We start from the raw sequence: 20,270 nt of genomic DNA on the forward strand, positions 1-20,270 counted from the left end.
CAAAATGGAGAAGATAGCACTGCTTTTAAGGAGAAAGCATTATACTGATTATAGAAGTTGAATAATTTTATAAGGATACTCTTTTACAAATGTAGTTTTCATTGTGTAGGCATTACAGTCTGGTTCAGTTGATAATGAGTCAGAGAAGTTTACTGAGCTGTTATAATTTACTGTTTTTAGTTGAATATGGATATTGTAAAATAGTAATTGGTGATAATCATATTTGATTCTTTCTTCAATTTCATCATCCATAAGAACTGGTGTTGTCAAGTGCTGTAGTAAAAAATAGAGGGGCATATTCCTGTGGCTGTGATTAGTATATACTAAAAATATATTTTTGTTTTCCATATGTCTGTGTGTATGTGGTAGTTTTGCATGGGTATGTATAAATCATACCAAAGCCACAGTCTTTCATGGATTTTAATTACTATGTAGCTATTTTTGAAGTTTTTGTAAATGAAGCAGACTTTAAATTTGAAGGCAGTCCACCAGATGAGCTGTTCTAGCTGGAATTAGAGCTAACTTTCAAATTCCAGCATCTATATGAAATAGAACTTGATGACATGAGATGCCAGTCTTAAAAGTAAAACAAAATAAAACCATAAAACACCCAAACAAAACAAAAACCCTACAGCTCAAACGAAACACAAAACCAGCAAACCTAATAGTAGTAAAACTTTCAAATGTCTTCTCTCATTTTACAGAATCTTTTGGCTAGAACTTAGATTTATTGCAATAAAATGAACATTTTATTGTTCACTATGATGCTGTTGGGGTTTTATGGGTACATGGAGGGAGTCAGGGGTTATAGTGATGGTGCTGTTTGTGGAGAAAACGAGTTTGGCCCATAGTGGGAGGTGGTTGGACAGGGCCAGCCCTGAAGTTTGCTCTGGGAAAGTATAGAATCTGGAATCTGTAGTTCCACTGAAGGGAACTTTTCTAAATAACAGCATAATAGAAACAAAATACTTTGGAAATGAGTATGTAAAGGATACAGAAGGATTTTGAGCAATATTTTTCAGAGTGAAGAATGTTCCAGCTACTGATCTGTCTTTTTCACTGAAAAAACAAGAAGGCCTGTAGCTCTGAAGGCATAATTTGTTTAAGACCCTGGCCAAGTGAAGTCACCTGGGGAGCAGTGGAGGCTTCTGAAGAGCAGTCTATGATCTGGCCGTGCATTTTGCTGCAATTTAATTTTAAAAGAGTAAGTAGAAGCCAAGATCTAAGAGCCGTGGCAGTTAACGGGAAAAGCTGATACGGGATTATTGAGGTCAGAGTTCAGATAGAACAGATGGTAAAATAGTTATAACCTACTGTACCATATGTTGCTGCTGCACACATTCAGGTAGCACACTATGTGTACAGTGTGGAAAGATCAAGGATCCTAGCATGGATTTGTGGAAAGACCAAAAAAGAGCTTGAAAAATTAATTTCATCATTTCAGGCCAGGTTAATGAGAAAGATGTAATTTGTTAAAGCAAACACCAGAACTCACCATTCCAGAAAGGGATAGCAGAAATGAGGTGTAACACATAACTGCATCTTTTCTAATTCCCAGAAAAGAAAAATGAAGCTTGTGTTTCAGGAAGTCTGTTTCAGGCTCGTTAGACTTGAATTTCTGGGGAAGGTATTTGAAGAAAAAACCAAATTCACAGCACTTGAATTCAGACCATTAAAAACAGGTTACAGTTTGATTTATGATTTTTGTAACTTTTATTCATGGGCCAGATCATCAAAAGAGCATGCTGTCTTATTGAGGTGCCAATGAAGTGATAAATTTCTCACTGGAAACAACTGGAGCTTCATTCACTGGGCTAGAGGAGGTCAGAAAAGCTGACTGCTGATCTATAATCTCTGCTGCTGATACTCAGATGCTTTTTTAAGGAATCTGCTGAGGTACCATGAAAACAGGAAGGTACAAGACAAGAAAGAGAAAAAAGGGTTAATCAAGTCAGAAGTACTGAGAGAAGAAGTGGAATAGTAGCAAAGAAGAAAAATGAAGGCAGAGAGTTGTGATTTGGAGTGGTGCTAAAGAGCCTCTGGGCTTGAGATTCATCTCGCATTTTCTAATGCTCATGTTGTGTTGTATCATAATGCTCTGCTCCTACTGGAGCTGCCTCCCCTCCTACTGCCAATGGGAAAAATAGGCCAGTAGCAGCATTCCATGCTATGGAGCACACTCAGAATTCCACACTGCCCTTTCCCTTGGCTCTGTAATTACTGCAGTAATCCCTCGGTGTTTGTCTGCCTGGGTGCCCTGGCCCAGCATCTGCTCCGTTCTCACGTTGCTGCCCTGGGTTGTTGTGCCAGCTCCGCTGCCTTTTGTTTAACTTAGCCAAAAATATCACATCACCAGCCTCTGCTTTCAGCCAGTACTTTGGTAAAGGTTTTCCTTTTGTAGTTACAACCTTCTTTTAAATATAATATTAACGTTTATTTTGTTTTGGGAGTAATTAGAGCCGATAGACTTGTCAGTTTGTACGTTGATTACTGTCAATTGTCAGGACCCATCTGTAAGAGCTCTTCAGTATGTATCAGATGGTTGATTAGGTGATTTTGTGTCTGGCTTAGACTTATTTCTATCATATATTTTAGGGTTTGTTTTAATTAGAGCTGTTTGTAGTGGAGCACTTGACTTACTGGTTTTTAATTTATTTTAAGTAATTAATAATTATATATGTTGGGGGTGATTTTAATAAAGGAAAGGTGGTTGTAGTTGTGACATTTACTTGTTAAATCTTTTCTTGAGGTAGTCTGAGTGGTGTTCAAACCTATCAGAAAAGGAAAAATGAAAAGCTAGAGATAATTAAGACTAGAGCTTTAACATCTGAAAAAAAATGGTTTTCTGCATCACTACATCTCCTCCATGATTATCTATAGACTGAAGACAATCTCTGTAGGTATTGGTATGGATTGCCCAATCATTTTGTTACAGCAAGATAAAGTTGATTAAAGAAATTTTTGGAAAGCTTTTGCGATGCATTTAATCCCACTGTTTATGCAGTCAGGTGGATCTGGGACAATTGTGAATGTGTGAAAAGGTAACTTTATAAAAGACAAATATGATTGAGTTTTTTTCAAATAGCTCCATTTGAAATTTAAGGTTTATTCTTTGTTGTTAGCTGTATTGAATGTGTCTTTAAAAGAAGGGTTGTTTGCTTTGTGGTGAAATGGGCTGGAGGATGATAAGGATTTGGGAATTTGTGAGTAAGAGGGGATCACAGGGTTTCTAAAGTGTAGAACAAGGTTGGAATTGTAATGTGGTCATAAATTAAAATGTTGTTACTCAAGGCTTGGCCATCTTATTTTGTCTAATAATGGAGGGAGGAGAAAAACCTGGGGTGAGATTTAGAGGTCAGAGGAAAAACCTGGGGTGACATTTGGAGGTCAGAGGAAAAACCTGGGGTGACATTTGGAGGTCAGAGGAAAAACTTGGGGTGACATTTGGAGGTCAGAGGACAGTATGAAGCACAGAGTCACTTTTGGAGGTTTAGGGACAGATTAGGTGGTCAGTCTAATGCAGAGCAATCAGAAATGGTAGAGACATGCAGATCACAGAGTGTATCTGCTGTGAGTCCTGGAGAAGGGATCCTGGTGTGGGAAAGAGAGACAGGAGGGTGGAAAAGGACTTAGAGCATGATGGAAGCAGCAGTCAGTGATCAGGATGTGCAGGGGACTCTCCTCATGCTGTGGAAGGGGAAGCAGTGCAGGGAGTGGGGCTCGTTTAAGGTTACTGATGTCTGTAGGGATTTGTTTCCTTTTGGGAGCCTTTTTTCTCAGAGTTCTTTGTGCCAATCTAAGTTTTTAAAATGCTTTTGGAGCAAGCAAACCACTAACTTAAAAAGAGCCAAGAGTGAGACTTAGCTGTAAGAAATGTGAAGAAATCAGGAACTGAATGGCTGAATGATCTGGTAACTTCTCCCTGCTGGACTCTGCCATTTCTCCCTAATGTCTGAAATGCACCAGCCTTAATTATATTCCATGATATTTGCAGTAATAGAGTGTTAGCTGTCTTCCACCTTTTATTTACAAATGTTAATGTCTTGTTTCCTGCACACTGGACTGTGTTCCAGCAATGTGCTTATCCTGCAAGCTGAAGGTATTAGCATTTAGGGCTTAATTTTATTGCCACTCAATCCAGAGATAACTGCATTGCCTGCTTTATTTTGGTTTGTTTAATGGGCTGGGTAGGGGTAAGGGCCCTGCATTACCCTCAGTCCACAGAGGAGCCTGTGGTAATTACAAGGAAAGGTTTAGATCACTGTTCAGAGAGAGTGACTAATCCAGCAGCAGATTTCACACAGGAATAAAGTCCTAAGGAGCTGGTGCATCTGTGGATATTTTTGTCCTTTGGTGCATGAAGTCCCTTGACTGGCACTTGCACAGAGCAGGATGGCCAACAGCTGGAAACACAATTATTATAAAGTCTGGGTGTTATACATCATAATTAGGCTCAAGAACCGAAAGTCAGCTGAGATGAATGAGGGCAATTCATGCTCTCAAGAGCTGAGAAAGTGATTTTGTGTTTAAGATTTGGGTACTTTTCTCTCTGTCTCCTGCCCATCCCCCTGTCGTGGGAGGGCTGGCAGGGCATGGAGCAGCTTTGTGTGATCCCTGCTCTCACCTGGGAGTGCTGAGTTCTCCTCACCAAAACCTGCTGTGAATGAGTCTGGTCCCCTACAGCCCCTCTGCTCAGAGTGTCTGCAGTAAGGCCAAAAAGCAGCCTTTCCTGTATGGCAATTATCAGTATCTTTTAATTAGATATTTAAACAATTGAATTTTAAAGTTATATGTGCCTAGAGATTGATGGAAGTCAAGAATATTTTAATTATTTTATGGTTTTGATTTAATGAAAGTCACAGTCATACAGGTTAGAAAGGAAAGGGCCACCCACTATGAAAACTGAGATAGTTTCAAACTAATATCAAGGATATTAGAAAAAAATCAGATGGGAATTAAATATGTCTCAAGGAAAATGTGAATCCTTCAGTCTGAGCTGTAGGGCTTCTCCCAAGGTTGGTTTGATGTTTCTTGACTCCCAGTGTAAGAGAGTGCAGGGATGTACAAAGTGACTAGGCTGGAGTAACAGAGGCAAATCCTTAAAAAAAAACCTCAACAAAACAACAGAAAACAAGGAAAAAATCGCTATGTTAGTATTGAAAGATGAGAAGGGTAAAGCACCACAATGCTTGAAAAATAGCAATAAAAAACTTTGGCAGGATTAGTATTTCAAAGGGAGCAGCACTTGATTAAACATTTGGAAAGCATGTGAGGAGAAACATTCCAAGCAAAATGAAAATACACATGTATGGTGGAAACAGGATAAATAGAATATTCCACTTATAATTGCCACGGCAAGAATGCAGCCCAAACTTCAGAATTCTTAATCAGGTAAAATTGTCATTGCTTTTAAGGCCAAGTAAGGCAGGGGGTTGTGTTGAGGATGAGATGCTTGTGGATAAAGATGTTGGCAGGACCTGTAGCTGCTCTGAAGAGCAGGTTCACAACAAAGGAGAGGAGGAGACCCAGAGCTTTCACCACCAGCACATCGTGAGTGTGCTGCAGGGAGCTGGGGGATACAAGGCACTGTGCTCTTATCAGACACCAAATGGGCAGTGGGGGGACCAAAATATCTTGGAAGGGTCAAAAGTCTCTGCAGAATGCAGAGCTTATCTAAAAACCTGAGTTTTTCTGCCTCACATCAATTCAAGTGATTATTCAGACACTGCATGGATACATTGATTAAGGGGTGAAAATCAGTTGCAGTCTGGTTCCGACCCATTGAGGACTGGCTACTGAACACCCATCTCTTTTGAGCAGGTAAATGTCATAGCCCAAAGCTGCCCTACACTTCATCTCATTATTTGTTGGCATTGGGGCAGACTCCCCTTCTCCCCAGGTAGTTTCCCACTGAAATGCCTCATAGGCTGCTTTTTGCCCCTGCTCTCATTCAGCTGGGGGGAAATGCTGTCTCACAGGGAGCAATGAGTGGGGAGGTTGGAATAGATGCCCAGTTCCCTCAACTGCAAGATTTTGGTTGGGTGCTGCTTTACCAAGCAGGTTTTTTATTATAATAGCACTTGAATATGTGACTTGGTGTAATGTAATAAGGCAAGCAGCAGGTACATATAAAATCTGCTGCTTGTAATGGCAGCCCATTTCTTTGGCTTCAAATAACATCAGGTAATTATAAACTGAAGTGATCACATCTGAAGAAAAAAAATTTCACGGTATCCATGACTTAGTTTTAGATTTACCTTCCCCTTGTTATTTCTTAATTTCAAAATTACTGCATGCTGTCTTTGAAATGTTGCAATTGTGTTGGTATTTGAAGTACTTGTAAGTACTTGTGCAAATCAGTTTTTGTGATGTTTGTCTGCAGGGCGAGGCGTGTGTTTGTGTGCCCAGGGGAAAGGAGATGCATTTGCATCCAGGAGGGTGTAGCAAGTGAACGAGTGCCAAAACAGTCTGTAGGAACAGTTGCACTAAAATAGTACAGGGTAAAAATGTTGGCAAATGAAAATAACCAGCTTCTGAAGAAAGCATGGGACTAATCCTCCCTGTAAATGCTGCTCATCTGAAGGCCTAAATGATAGCTTTTGGTGATGAAGCTTTCTAAAGACACTTGTAGAGCCACCATGTTGCACATATAAAGATGCACGGTATTTTTGTAGATATAATTATATTTCATATAGTATTGGTAATCTTTGAGGTGCTGATGAACAGTTATTACATTTCTGTACTTTAGAGGCATCTTAATTTTAGGCTGTTTCAGTGAAATCATTGCTATTAGCCTCACTAGGTGTTGAATTAAACCCTAATTTATGTGGGACAGCTAATCATACATAGTATTATACCTGTTTTTCATGTGCCTCTCAGCCAAAGATCTAATAGCATTTTATGCAAGTAAAAACATAATTGCTGCAGAATATCTCCAGAATGTTTCTTGTGATTCAAGACCTCTTATTCATAAGAGCAGACTAATGGATACCTTATCTTCCCACTGCTCTGCAGTGCATGCAGCTTGCAGAGACAAAATTCCTGGTGTATTTTACTCCATAGCTTGGCTTTGAATTGTTGCTGTATGATTCCCACTTTCAGACTTTGGCTTGAAGTGAAGTCTGCCACAAGGATGTGCCATGTAGCCTGGGAAGAAACCCAGCAGATCTTTTATCATTATTGCCTTGTCTCTGGCTCACAGAGAAGCAATAGCCCCAGATCAAGACTCTGTTCAAAGCAGGGATGTCAGCACTGAATTGTTTTCTGGTGAAGGAAGGATGGATAAAATATTAAATGCAATCTTCTACTTGCCCTTATCTTTCTGTTCCCTGACAGGAATATTGTACTGTATTTCCATGGTTCTGTAATTCAAAGTTGAAGGGATGCAGGTTTGTGAAGGAAAGAAAAGTAATTGTTCGACAGTAGAAACCATTGTTATAAAAATAAGTGTAGATTGTATTACATTGCTTTCTTCTGTGAAAGCACTTCCATCTCGAGCAGGGAACAGCACATTTTTGGGACTTACACACTTTGATTTCCATCCACCTGCTGCTGTAACTATTGTAATTTAATGCACAAAGACACTTCTGCTTTGTGAGCAGTGGGTGCATTGGCCCATTTTGGAATGAGATCATTTTGGAGGAGATGTGTCTGTGTGCCTCAGTCCCCTTTCCCCTTTAAACCTTTGGTGATCCTTGAGGGTCAGACTGTTCCTGGAGAGAGGAGAGGTGATGCACACACTGAGGAGGAAGCACATTTACTGTGGTCAGTAGTGCCACAGAGCTGGGACACAAAGGAGGCTTTGCTGGCCCCTCTGTGCACACTGTAGTGTCCCTCTCACCCAGAGAGGTTATTTTCTGTGGCAGACTCTTGTATATTTAGCTACTGATCTACCAAATCTTGGGTCAGTATTTTATTCTGAGCTGTTTGTATTTCCCTTTGCAAACAGCATGAGTTTTCTCATAGAGGAAAATAATGAAAACAGCAAACAGGTGGCTGAAATCTTGTGTCACATCTGACAGAAATTCAGAATTGCCTCAAAGTGCACATACTGAACGAGTAACTACTCTGATTCTTGCAAAGCCATCATTTCCAGCCCGGTAGCTTCCAGCAGTAGAATGCAGCTGGTCAGTGCAGCAGTGATTTGGAATGCTGTGAGCTCTATCCCATCAGCTCCCAGGCTGGAGTGCAGTGAAGCTGCTCAGGGATTACAGGTTAACCAAGAGCACGGCACCATGGCAGGGTTACAGATCCCTGCCTGTGATTTTCCATGGGTTGATTTTCTCTGCAGCCCTGCAGGGAGAGCCCAGGAGGGGCTGTTTGCTCCCAGTGTGCTGGGCTGGGCTGGGATGTGTCCCCAGAGCCCAGGGGTGGCACAAGGAGGGACTGAAGGAGAGAGGCTGGCAGGGAAGGGCATAGCAGGTAACTCATGTTTGGAAAGCTGTCTCAAAATGAAGAGGTTGAGAGTTCATTTATAAATTACATGGCTGTTTTTTCTGGTCTAGAATGTCTCAAGTTTTCCTGAAATTAAAACTAGAAGTTCACTGATAGATAAACTAGCACTGATGTCTATGTGAGTGTGTGGGATTTGGGGATGGCTTGTGTGTGGCAGGGCAGGAAATAAAGGAGGTAAACAATTTACAAGCATTTATTCTTTTATTAGAGCTTTTGTCTGTGTAACTCTGATTAGTTGCCATAGATACAGACAACACAGGGGCTTGTTTGGGTTGATAAAAAATCTGTCATGCTGATAAAAAATGTGATTTTTCTTGAGAAAATTTTGAATTACTTCAATTCCACTATTCTTGGCCATTATTTTTAAGTGTACTTGAATTCATTAATGCAATTAAATAATTATGGCATTTAGGCATCTACTTTTTTCTATAGGGCATCTGCAGAATGATTTTGAGTACAATGCAGTACCAAACAAACTGTTTTTAATTTAAATTAGCTATCATATTGACACCTATAAATTGCTGTTCTGTCAGCTTACAGAGGTGCTTCTGTATTTCTAAAATAATTTTTATGCTTATTTTTCATCTTGGGAAACAACTCCAGAGCATGATCAGGTGACTGATGGGCTCACAGGTGTGTGCACAGCTTGGTGCCATGTTCTGGTTAAGGATATGCTCTTCCTGTGTTGAAGTTCTGTATATCCAGTGATAAATACAATGAGTATGACCTGGCACATCTTATTTCCAGTTACTCTGTCCAAATAGAGAGCAGTTCCTTGCTGTAAATGTAACTCAACTGATTAAGAAATAGTTTTTTATAAAGGTTTTTTTAAAATGATGCAGCTTTTCTCTGACTGTGTGGTAAGTGTGTGTGGGATGCTCCCAGCCCAGAGTGCTATGGACAGTGGCTCCCACTGAGTTTAAGGTGGCCACGTTCCTTACAAGTGTTTTTGTCACAGGTCCTGCGGTCAGGATAAATCTGAAATTATTGCTGTGGGCAGGGGAGAGATGACCATGGGGAGAACAGAGGAAAAGGAAAAGTATTTTTTGAGTCAGCTTGGTTTAAAATAAACAAACACACAGTGGTTTCTTAAGGGCTTAGGAACAGTGGGCACAGCCCTGGCAGAGTGGGTGCATGGTCAGTGAGAGGCAGGTCCAAATGTTCCAACCTGTAGAAGAAAGAGAGGAAGAGTTTAAATGATTTATTTTTTTTTTATTTTTAGGAATGCAAAGTGTTTCTTGGGTTAAGGTGTGAACTCAAAGCACTGCTGAATACATGGATTATGCACTGAGCACGTGTCTGGCTCCAGCAGGGATGAGCAGCCCTTGCAGCTGCATTTCCTATGAGCAGTGAGGCTCAGTGCTGAATCAATTAATTAACAAAAACTGCTCCATCCCAGAGAGCAGAATCCCTCAGCTCAAATGCTCCGAGTGCCCAAAGGTTGTGGGCTTCTCCCTCTGTTCCCTGCAAGCTGAGCCACATTCATTGCACTCCATTAAGCCTTTTGTGTTTGTGGTTCCAGAACAGGATTTGCCCCAGTGCTGTAACTGAATGAGCAGGTATGGGAGGAATAACACCAGGAGTCAGACTGACCTGGTGGACAGAGAGAGGGAAGCTGTGCCTTGCTCTCAGCACACCGTATTTCTTTTCCCTCACTACAACCTCTCACTATTAAAATTACCCTTAACTGTATTCTTAATGTCTGGAGTCAAGATCCTAGAATAAGTATTTCCTGGGGAAAGAAAGGTAGGTTTGAGCAGCAGTAAGTAAATTTGGGATATTAAAAGTATTGAAAATTTTACCTGATGTCTTAAAGGTTTGAAAAATAGCTTAAATTTTTTCAGAGATTAAAACCTATTTTTCGAAGCTAGAACACTTAATTTTGCTACAAACCAATTGGAATTGATAAAAACAATGGACTGTTATGGATGAAAAAACAACTGAACATGTGTGTGCATCAGGTTTCAGTTTCAACTCCATGAGACTGGAGCTGTAATTATGTCCTTTCCTTCTCTAAATATTCAGATCACAGTGTTCTCAGGCCCAGTTTAAGAATTTCCTCTCTATATACAAAGCCAGCAGGTATTCAGTACCAATGAACCAATTAAAAATGCATAATTACTTAACATAGCTGTGAAAACAAGTATACTAATGTTTGTGTTTATTATCACACAAAGTCTGGGTCTTTTGGATTTTTCCATTTAATTTTTTGGTTGTTTGCTGAGTATCTCCCCATGCTGAGCCCTTCTCTTGAGCAGACCAGAGGACAGAGCTGGGGTCCCAGTACACCACTCACCTGTTCCCAGTCCTTGCTTGAGCAGCAGCATCCTGCACACATTTGATTTATTAATGGCCTTTTCTGCTGAAAATCCATTTCTTCTTAAAAGGCTCCTGAATTTAAACTGGTCAGATCTGTCTGCAGTGAACATGACTGCAGCAGGATGGATTTGTCCTGGGTTGTGAGTGAGCAAGGTTTAGGCCTTTACTCAGGTTAACTCGGTGAGGCTCACAAGAACAGAAAAAACAATAATAGTGAGAAAACCCCTGGTGTAAAGTGTTCAGAAGGAGGCTGCTGCTGATGCACTGAAGCTGTTGAAAGGAATGCAGCAGCCCTTGGCTGTGCAGGACTCAGCTGTGCTGTGTTCTCTTGCAGGGCGTGGGGGTGTGTGGGGGCAGCCAGGCCGGGCTGGGCACGGCCTCCCCCCGGCAGTACCCGCGGCAGAAAATAACACGAGTCAACCTCAGGGACTTCATCTTCTACATGGAACAGGAGCGAGAAATGAGCCATTCCCTCCTGCTCTACAGAGCTCTGCTTAAATAAAGCCAACACTTCTACTGATTGCTCCACAGAAGCTCAACCTGCATTGAAAGCTGTCATTTTAATGTGCCTTCTATTTTTTTCAGAAGTCAATGTTCCAGTAATTTTGTTTTGTAAAATTGTCAGACACATGCAATAAATTCCCTTTATGTAAAAAAAATATATATATAAAAACCACAAAAAATGTGCAAAAGGTTTTAAAACGTTAACTCCACAAATCAACATTGAAATCTTGCTTCATTTGGCCAGTTTAGGTAAGGCTGGTGTTGAAGTTACACAAATGCAATGGCTCACCTAAACCATCTCCTGGCCAGGCCTGGGACAGGCTCCCAGGAGTGGGTCCCAGCCTTGGTGTTCACCTGAGTGTTTGCTCATGGTGCTGGGTTTTGTTTTCATTTACCAGCACTGTCTCACTAACCATGGTGATACCTGTTGCTCTTTTACTTAGCTGTAATGGCAGTTTTTTGCACAGCCCAGAGACTAGCCACTGCACACTCCCACAAATTTTATATATTTAGGATTTTTGCTTTTACTGCACAGCTCATTTCCTGAGCCATTTGCTGAACCAAATCTTAAGTGTATGAAATCTGTGTGTGGGGTCTCAGCTGAGTTACCTTGACTTGCTTCCTCTTGTTTTCTAAATCTCGTCAACCTTTTGCGCATTTGTAGCAGCCGGTTAGTAACAAGATTCAAAGTTGGGTTTTATTTTCTAAAAAAAAATAAAAATGTTAATTTATTTATTGCAAAGAGTACGGTTTAACGTTGGTTTTAAAAGAGAATATTGTTCAGTAAAGATTTTATTCTATATGGATTTTTAAAGTCGCTGTAAAGGTTTTTGGGGGCTGTTCCTGCAGTGGGGAGAGCAGGCGAGCTCTCCTGGACCCCTCTGCCACCACGGCCTCAGCCCGGAGAGGCTCCTGAACTGGCAGGTGGCTTTAAGGAGCAGCTGCAAGTACCTAAAGGTGGGGTGGATGCCTTGGAAAAGCTTTGCTGAAGCAGAATTTGGGCCCACACGGAGCCGAGCGGGGTCGGTGTGAGCCTGAGGAATGGGGATCGAGTAGGACACGAGCAGGCAGGAGCCACGAGCTGTGCTGCAGAGTTCACAGTGTTACACTCACCACGCAAGGGAGACGTTTGCTTATTTATCTTCTCTGTTTTTACTATGTTATGCTTGCCACTTTTTTGAGGCAATATTTTTTTTGATGGGAAACCATAGCGAAAGCACAAATAGAACTATTTGTCCAATAGTTTTAAAAACAAAGGTTTTAATTATTTTTTAAGGTTTATGAAAAGCAGAAGAAAATTTATACTGCTGCTATTTAGCCAAAAGATTATTCATAAGGTATTTAAGGCCAGGAAGTGTAAAGTTATGTTTTAAATGTATTGATAATTTGTACATATTGTTTATAAAGGCCTTGTGTTTATTAGAGTTACGTTATTTTGATGATTTCTGTACATACTGGTAAATACCCCCAATTTGTGTGAAAACATACTCCCTTATTTGTACTTATTTTGTAAAGAAATAAAACAATTTACTAAAGTAACACATCGAGTGACATACAGTATTAATTTATCAAACATGAATTTCACATTGTCTTGTAGTTCTTAAGCACTGGTCAGAAACATTTTGCATTAAAATATTAACAGAATACCCACAAACAAATATTAAAACCAAATACTTCAATGTTTTGTTGTGCTGATTCTTATCCTTTTGTGAAACATCTAATAAAATTGTCAACAAACCTCGGTGCCATCAGTAGAGAGAATGGATGCACTCAGCAGTGGCTTTCTCGGGAGCGAGGAGTCCAACAAGCACAACAGAACATTCTCTTTCGCTTTCTGCCTGCCACTGGAGCTGTGACAGCCTGGACACAAAGTGCTTGTGAAGCCTCGTGCTTGTCAAGCACGGGGCCAGTGCTCAGCAACAGCGAATCAGAACAGTTTTGCTCAATGGGATTAGGTGAAAAACCTAAACCAGGCTGTGCTTTGCTTCTTGGCCTTCGCCACGCAAACCTGTGCTGGCTGCACACCACAGCTTCTCTGGCTTCTGTGGTGCTTTGAAACATCTTACTGATGCTGAGCAATGTTCTTCATTAGGTTATGTTGCTGTGGTTTAAGGCCAGAAGTAAATATTCAAATCAGTTTTTGCTGATATTGATGCCTAAAAATATAGGGAAATAAGTAAAAAATATATAAATGAAACTGTAATAATCTTTAAATAAGTGACCTGAAGTTACTAACTAAAAGAACATGTCCTAGCTTAACTTTTTTTTTTTTTTAAAGGCATATTTCTTCTAAGAAAGTGATTGTTTCCACATGTCTTCCTTGCCTTTGTGCTGTTTTGCAGTCAATGCTGTGATGTCATGGTTTCAACTTTCCATCTCAAGTTCACATTTAACTCGGCTGGCGCAGCCTGGAACCCTTTCCAATGCCACCTCAGCAAAGCTGCCCCAACTACGGGAGCTGCTTTATTGAGCCATAAAAAAATACAGTAAACACCAAACTGAGGAAAAACCAACCACCCAACCAACCACAAATACTTCCAACGTTCCACAGATGTGTAAAAGCACCATCCCAGTCTGCGCTCCCCAGAGCTGCTGGGAGAGCACCAGGGGCAGCAGCAGCCCCTGGGATGGAATATCACCTTTATTCCCTGGCTGAGAGGTAAGAACTGGACAGGGTGTGCTGCCAGAGGGCAGGGCAGGAGTGGAGACAGGATAAAAACAAGAACCTGAATGGATTATTGAAGGATACTTTGGACTTAAAGGTATGAAAGTAATAAATAAAACACTTCTATCTTTTTGTAAGACATGGCTACATCAAGCTGAACGGAGCAAAGGGCTGGAGAAGACGCAATCAAAAATTCTCACCTCTTTCAAACAACATGGGAGATACAGTGAGTGTTCCACCCTATGTGCTACTTTTTGTTCATTTACTTTACAGAAATGTTTATGGCATGAAGTACTGTATAAGAAATGTGCATACACAAATACATGACAATTATACGTTAAGTTCTTTACAATATTAAATGTATAATATACAATTCTACAGATATCTTACATACAAAGGTGAATGTTGTGCCATATATTCAAATATGGCAATGCCTAGCAACTTTAGAATGTTGTACAAGTATAAAACCACAAAATAAAATAACTTTACAACTCTTAAAGTAGACAGATTTGCTCAACTGTTCTGCTAAGGTAGCAGGCCAAGCGGCCAGGATTGCCATTAGAGATTTCCGAGGTGGGTGACCAAGGTGAGGAAACCTTGCAGAGGTCTGATTTTCCATGGACAGGTATCCAGCCCTTTTCCAAAAATTAGACCCCTGCCTAGATTTTACCTTGGATAGTCAGTACAGCTCATTGCTTTTGAAAATATTAGTCTTAAACACGACTTTTAAATTTTGCCTGATTGCAATCAATTTGCATGAAGAACTGTTGACCACTTAATACTCTGTCCCTTGTTCCATATGGCCATATTAATGCATCTAAAAAGAGTTTAATTAAAATTCAGCATCTACAACAGTATTCTATAAATTAATGTGGGAGAAACTAAACTGTGATTACCATGTGAATTAGTGATTGAGGACCCAATCATGCTAAACAGCAATAAACAGGATTTAGCAGAATGCTATTTATAACCTTGCACCTGCAAACATGGTGCTGTCTCCTGAGTTAGAAAGCCCTGTGAGTCAGTGCCAAGTCCTGACAGAAGCAGGACCCTCCTGCAGACAGACCCCTGACTTTGTTACAGAGAAAGTTACACAGATAGAGGGCAGCTACAGAATTCAAATTTTAATAATAATTTAAAATAATCGAGCAATTTAAACTGAAGGTGGCCTGCTTTCATCTGGCAATGGCAATACAGGGTTTTAACAACTCTTTTGCAAGAATTCCAGGCCCACAAAGAGTAGGCTTGTCCAAAATTCTTAAAGTTTCCTCCTAAATGTGGGCTCCTAAGATGGCTGGTAAATGATTAACAAGGGGTGGCTTGCCTGGTAGAACCAACGCTTCTTTGATGATGCAGAACTTAACAGATGTGTCAAAACAAGATTGGCTTTAAAAGAGCTACAGCTCCACGTGGGGTGTGTGACCCTCGTGTGATGGTGGATGGCATTTTATTTTGTGCTTCCAGATCCCTACTGTTGCAAATATTGCCATAAGTGGGCCTGTCTAATTTCTTGTCACTTGTTTGGTTTGGTCTGGGGAGGGGGTTAAGTACTGAGCACCAGTGACTACGAATCAGTCCTTTTCTGGTTCTGGATCCTGTTCACAGAGAGAGACCTCAGTTGGAAATGTAGTATAAAAATAAGCCATTTGCTCATGTGGGTGAGTACAATCACCAGCTGAGCGTGGTGCTGGGGTGTGAAGCACGTCTGATATGGAGGAGGGCCAGCAGCCAGGGAAGGCTCTCAGTGCAGGTTTTGGGGTTCTTCCTCCCGCAGACGCCCCCGCAGCGCAGCAGCTCTGGGGTGTCCCTGGGCTCCTGCTGGTCGGTTCCACTGCTTCCATGGCTCTTGCTGTAGAAGTCCAGTCCAGGGCCAGGGTTTCCCAAGCTTTGCCTGTTCCACACCACTGCTGGTCAGCCCAGAGCACATCCCAGCTCTGCCACGCTGAGTGTGCCCAGGAGCTCCACCGTGAGCAGACAGCTGGATTTTCAAATGCATTCCATGGCTGCCTACGTGACAGGTAGTTTCAGAATACCACTAATTGGCAACATAAAGTCAAAACCTGTTTGCTAATACTGTTTTGCAAATCCTTAGTGTTTCACATCAGGGACTATTAAACACTTCTACGGTTACAAAGGGGGCACAGGGAGGGTCTAGTCCAGGGGCTCCTGTTTTATTCTGATTGTTGGGGTGGGCTGTGGTCGTCTGTCCTCGCGACACAGCACGTACTCGCTGAACTGGGAGGAATCCACCCCACCACCACAGGAAGCTGCCACGTTAAATCCCTTCTGAAATAATCTTTCCAGCACCTGCAATGTGGAGGGAAAAAAAAAAAAATCAGATTAATATTTAGCAAATTTTAGTGACAAAAGCATTCAGAAGCACCAGGTCTAAATAACGGATTTAGTCTTTCGAGTCCTCGTTGAATGAATATTACTCAGCTATAATTCTATAACTTATTGTTAAATGACTGTCCTGTGATTAAAGTCTCGCTCTCAGCAAACCTCTGTAGAAAACAAAAATTAATCAAAGAAATAAGCACTCTGCAGAGCAGTTTAGTACATTATATAGTAAAATACCGGACTGTGGTGATGCTCTCACTGCTTATAGAAAGCAACATCAGGTTTGAGTTCTAATAAAAAGTGCCAATTATTCATCAGTAAAGTGAACAGTCTGAGAGAAAGGGGGGCTGAGAAGCTCTTCCTTGGCAGATAAAAATGTGTTGGGGGTTCAGTGACACATCCACCAGACCTTTGTGGCAATCCCAGCTGTTTGCCCTCGCTGGAAGGGCGCAAAGCACAGCAGGGACAGGATGAGCCAGGACATGGACAACAGGGAAATGTTCTGGCCCAGGAAAGAGGTTAATCTGTACTGCCCAAATATGTATTTTCTCTTTATCCTCCTAAAGAAAAGTTGGTGCAGTTTGGATGCACGAATTTAAGGAACCCAGAGGCGACTTTAATTTCTGTGACTGTCACGCAGCAATTTCCCCAGGATATACTGATCCTGGCACTGGCATCGTTGATTTCTGGTTCCCCAGCAGAGCAGGACACAGCAGACTTTTCCCAGAGTCAGGTGAGGGCAGTGCCAGACCCACCTTGGGCAGATCACACTGCAGGACCCACTCAGGCTCTCCCCAGTCCTGGGCAGCAGCCTGGAAAAATGGCTGCAGTGTTTTTCTCTACAGATAAATGCCATCAAGGGGCAGCAGCCTGCACTGCTCTCCAAGAGCCTCACCCTAAGTGTGGCTCCCACTGGAGGGACAGGGAAGTGACCCCATGGTTTACTAAACCCAAGAATCCCGGTCACAGCAGCACCAGCCCCGTGTGACGCCTCTCTGCACCCACAGCAACCTGGACCAAGCCCTTTAGGAACTTGTTCTGCATCCTAGAGAAGTGTCTAAGCAACACATGCACCTCCAGACAGAGTCAACCCCTGCTTTTCTGGACTTAGGTTCTAGAAGAGTTTGGTCTGTGCTCAGTTTGAGAGTGAGCTCATCAGTGCTTACACCAGAGCACTGCCCTTACCCTCACACAGAGCCACCAGAGGCCACCGTGCACTTCAGTGCACATTTCTTCCGAGTGTTGGCTTTGCTCTTTGCAGAAACGTGATTTTGGAAGGACAGCTGTGTCCAAGGTGGTGTCATAGTGCAATGCAAACCATGGCAGCAGCATTTGCTGGCTTTAATCTGTTCAATCCCTCCTTCGGGGCTGCCCGTGTTCTCCATCTGCATTTAATCCTGGCTTTGGCTTTTCAGGACTAACTAAAACGTTTTACTCCTTCTACCCTGGCTCTCAGGATGGGCAAAGAGGCTGCTCCAGCAGAGCTTTGCCTAAGTCATGCCGAGTCTGATGAAAATCAGCTTGCCTGAGGAGCTCTGCCTGGCCCTGGGACACAGGGACTTAACATTCTCAGAAAGTCACATCTGCCAAACCTCCCTGACTTTTGCCCTGATTTTTACATATTCTACACTGCAAGACAGTAGTAGAACTGAAAGATCAAAGAAGCACGCCAGAGTATGGAAGAAAAATGAAGTGGGAGAGAAGAAAAGAAGAGGCAGGAGAGTGGGTTAATAAAACACATTTAAGATAGAGAGAGAAAGCTTTCATCCCTCTTACTCACCCAGGCTGTCGTGGCCTGTAGGACAGAAATGGGGTGCAGACACCAACAGTGTTCCTCCTCAGAGAGGAGGGCAGGAGGAGTCTGAGACAGAAGGAGGAATAAGACTTCAGCAGGCTGCTGTTTCTCAGGCTGGAATATATTCTGCCTGTTTTATGATCACTGCTCCCAGCCCTGACAGGATGAAGATGAGACAACCCAGCCATGGGAAAGGAGGCTTTTCCCACTGAACTGGATAGTGGAACAGAGGATTGACAGGTAAGCTTTCTGAGAGAGATGGGACTTCAAAATCCTTGCTAAAAAGTTTTTTAGATCAATTTGCTTCTAAGACAAAACAAGCAGGGGGGTGCCCTTGGCTTGCCTCAGACCAAAGCTATGGAAAGCTGGATGTTAACACAGGATTCTTTTTCACTGAGCCTCTCTCTGCAAACAGGCAGCCCAGATAGGCAGCACACCTCAGAGCACCAAACAAAGCCATTCATTTTTGCTCAGAACGTGCTGGAAGGACCAGACTGCAGGCTATAACCTGGTGTAAAAAACCTTGGCATCATCAATTTTCTCAGCAAGAAATGGAACAGGCCAAATCCTGTAAACAACACTGAGGATGTTTAAATACTGCAGTTTTAAGTGTCCCTGGGATGAGGCTGAGCTCGGGTCTCGGGAGAAAGGCTCCTTCCATGAGTCTCCTTGCATGAGACTGAGCAGCAGTTTCAACATGGACAGGTTTAAATTCCATTTAGAGAATTTGACTCTATACACATTATTTCTTCTGAAGGTAAGATTCAGACAGGGGGAAAGCAGTGACCATCTCTGCTACTTTGCTGCAAATCTCCAGAGAGAATATGCCAAAGACTGAGTATCAGCTGTGACTCTCCCATGTGCAGGGACACATGCACATTATTAAATAGAGGATTTGTGCTCGGATTTAATATATGCTGCCTTCCAATATTCCAAGCACATCTGATTTTGTTGGAAGGTTTTCCAAATGGAAACCTGATCCTTTCACTTAGTGCATTTCATTTAATTTTTGCAGAATATTAACAAATACATTCTTAATTATGAGGACCTAATGTTCAACATTCACAAGTGTAACAGAATTTTCTCCAAGTTAAATTCAGGATTCCCACCAGAACCTATTGCAAGGAGTTGAAAAAACCTCTATCTACATGCAATTACAAATGGGTGTAAAATTAAGAGTTAATGTAATTTTTTTGCCTATTAGGTGTTGATGTTGTTTTTATATGCACAATTCTTGATATAAAACATGTAATAAAAATATTTTTCAAATATAGAAGAAAATGTAGAAATATTGCAATTGTGCTACCAAATACACTGAGCAGACCCCAGGGAGACAGAAGTAATGTATCACCTCAGCAAGCAGCAGACAGGCTTCCTGTGCTCCTCCTTGGGATTCTTTGCAAGCAATTCTGCTCTTCCAATCACTACCCTCTCCCTTAAGTCTGTGCATTTGCCTCACTGTACTTCCAAGTTTTCACTTAATATTGTTTTGCCAAGAAAATCTTGGAGGGGGGAAGAGCAGTGCCCATGTGCTGACCAGAGTTCATCAGAGCCAATGCCAATTAGCTGCTGATTTCATCAGCCTTTGGTCTCAGAAATGCATCATTTTCCAGAAAGTGTTTGAAAACACTTTCTATTAATTATATAGTAAAATGATGTAATTTAGTAAAATGATGTAATTTAAGAGCATTACTTATACTGTAGACTCTTTGACAGAAATTTAATTTTTTCCACAACATGAACTTGCAAAGAGACCCTTTGATTCTGTCTGAATTTTGACTGAATTCAAAACACATTCAAATCATACCAGTAATTAGTGTTCAGCTTTTACTACACATGTAGCACATGTATCCTGGGAGTTTCAGCACTGGGTAAAGGAGAGCCATGAGGGCGCCCAGAGCTCTGCCAGGCTGTGCTGAGCTGGTCAGTGGCTCAGTGACCCTTTCTGCTTTCAGTTCCTCCAGCTCCTTGTGTGATCTAACAGGGTCCCATGGACAGCACGGCTGGGACACAAATGCTCTTCCTGAGCTGCACTGCTCCCTCTCCTCCCAGCACAGCCTGAGGCACCTCCCTATCCCCAGAGCTGCTTCTGACCACCCCAAATCCACCCTAAACCCTGCCAAATCCACCCCAAATCCACCCTAAACCCTGCCACAGCCACCCCAAACCCTGCCACAGCCACCCCAAATCCAC

At 41.9% G+C, this 20,270-nt stretch overlaps 2 protein-coding genes across 9 annotated transcripts in view; one reads left to right on the forward strand and one right to left on the reverse strand.

Annotated features, from left to right (window-relative positions):
* The window catches only part of LOC111934701 (transcription initiation factor TFIID subunit 4-like), a 146,630-nt gene extending 133,814 nt beyond the window's left edge, over positions 1–12,816 (forward strand). Inside the window, exon 15 of the mRNA XM_023934879.2 lies at positions 11,108–12,816. Coding sequence (XP_023790647.2) covers positions 11,108–11,275 — 168 coding nt within the window. The 3' untranslated portion in view covers positions 11,276–12,816. The remainder of the gene's footprint in view (positions 1–11,107) is intronic.
* Positions 12,518–20,270, reverse strand: part of KCTD15 (potassium channel tetramerization domain containing 15) — a 54,685-nt gene continuing 46,932 nt past the window's right edge. For all 8 annotated transcript variants that reach the window (XM_086847805.1, XM_086847802.1, XM_086847806.1 and 5 more), the window contains one exon: positions 12,518–16,249. In XM_086847805.1, coding sequence (XP_086703931.1) covers positions 16,094–16,249 — 156 coding nt within the window. In that variant the 3' untranslated portion in view covers positions 12,518–16,093. The remainder of the gene's footprint in view (positions 16,250–20,270) is intronic.

This window comes from Cyanistes caeruleus, chromosome 12 (genome assembly GCF_971803275.1).
Source record: "Cyanistes caeruleus chromosome 12, bCyaCae1.hap1.1, whole genome shotgun sequence".
In the NCBI taxonomy this organism is placed as follows: domain Eukaryota; kingdom Metazoa; phylum Chordata; class Aves; order Passeriformes; family Paridae; genus Cyanistes; species Cyanistes caeruleus.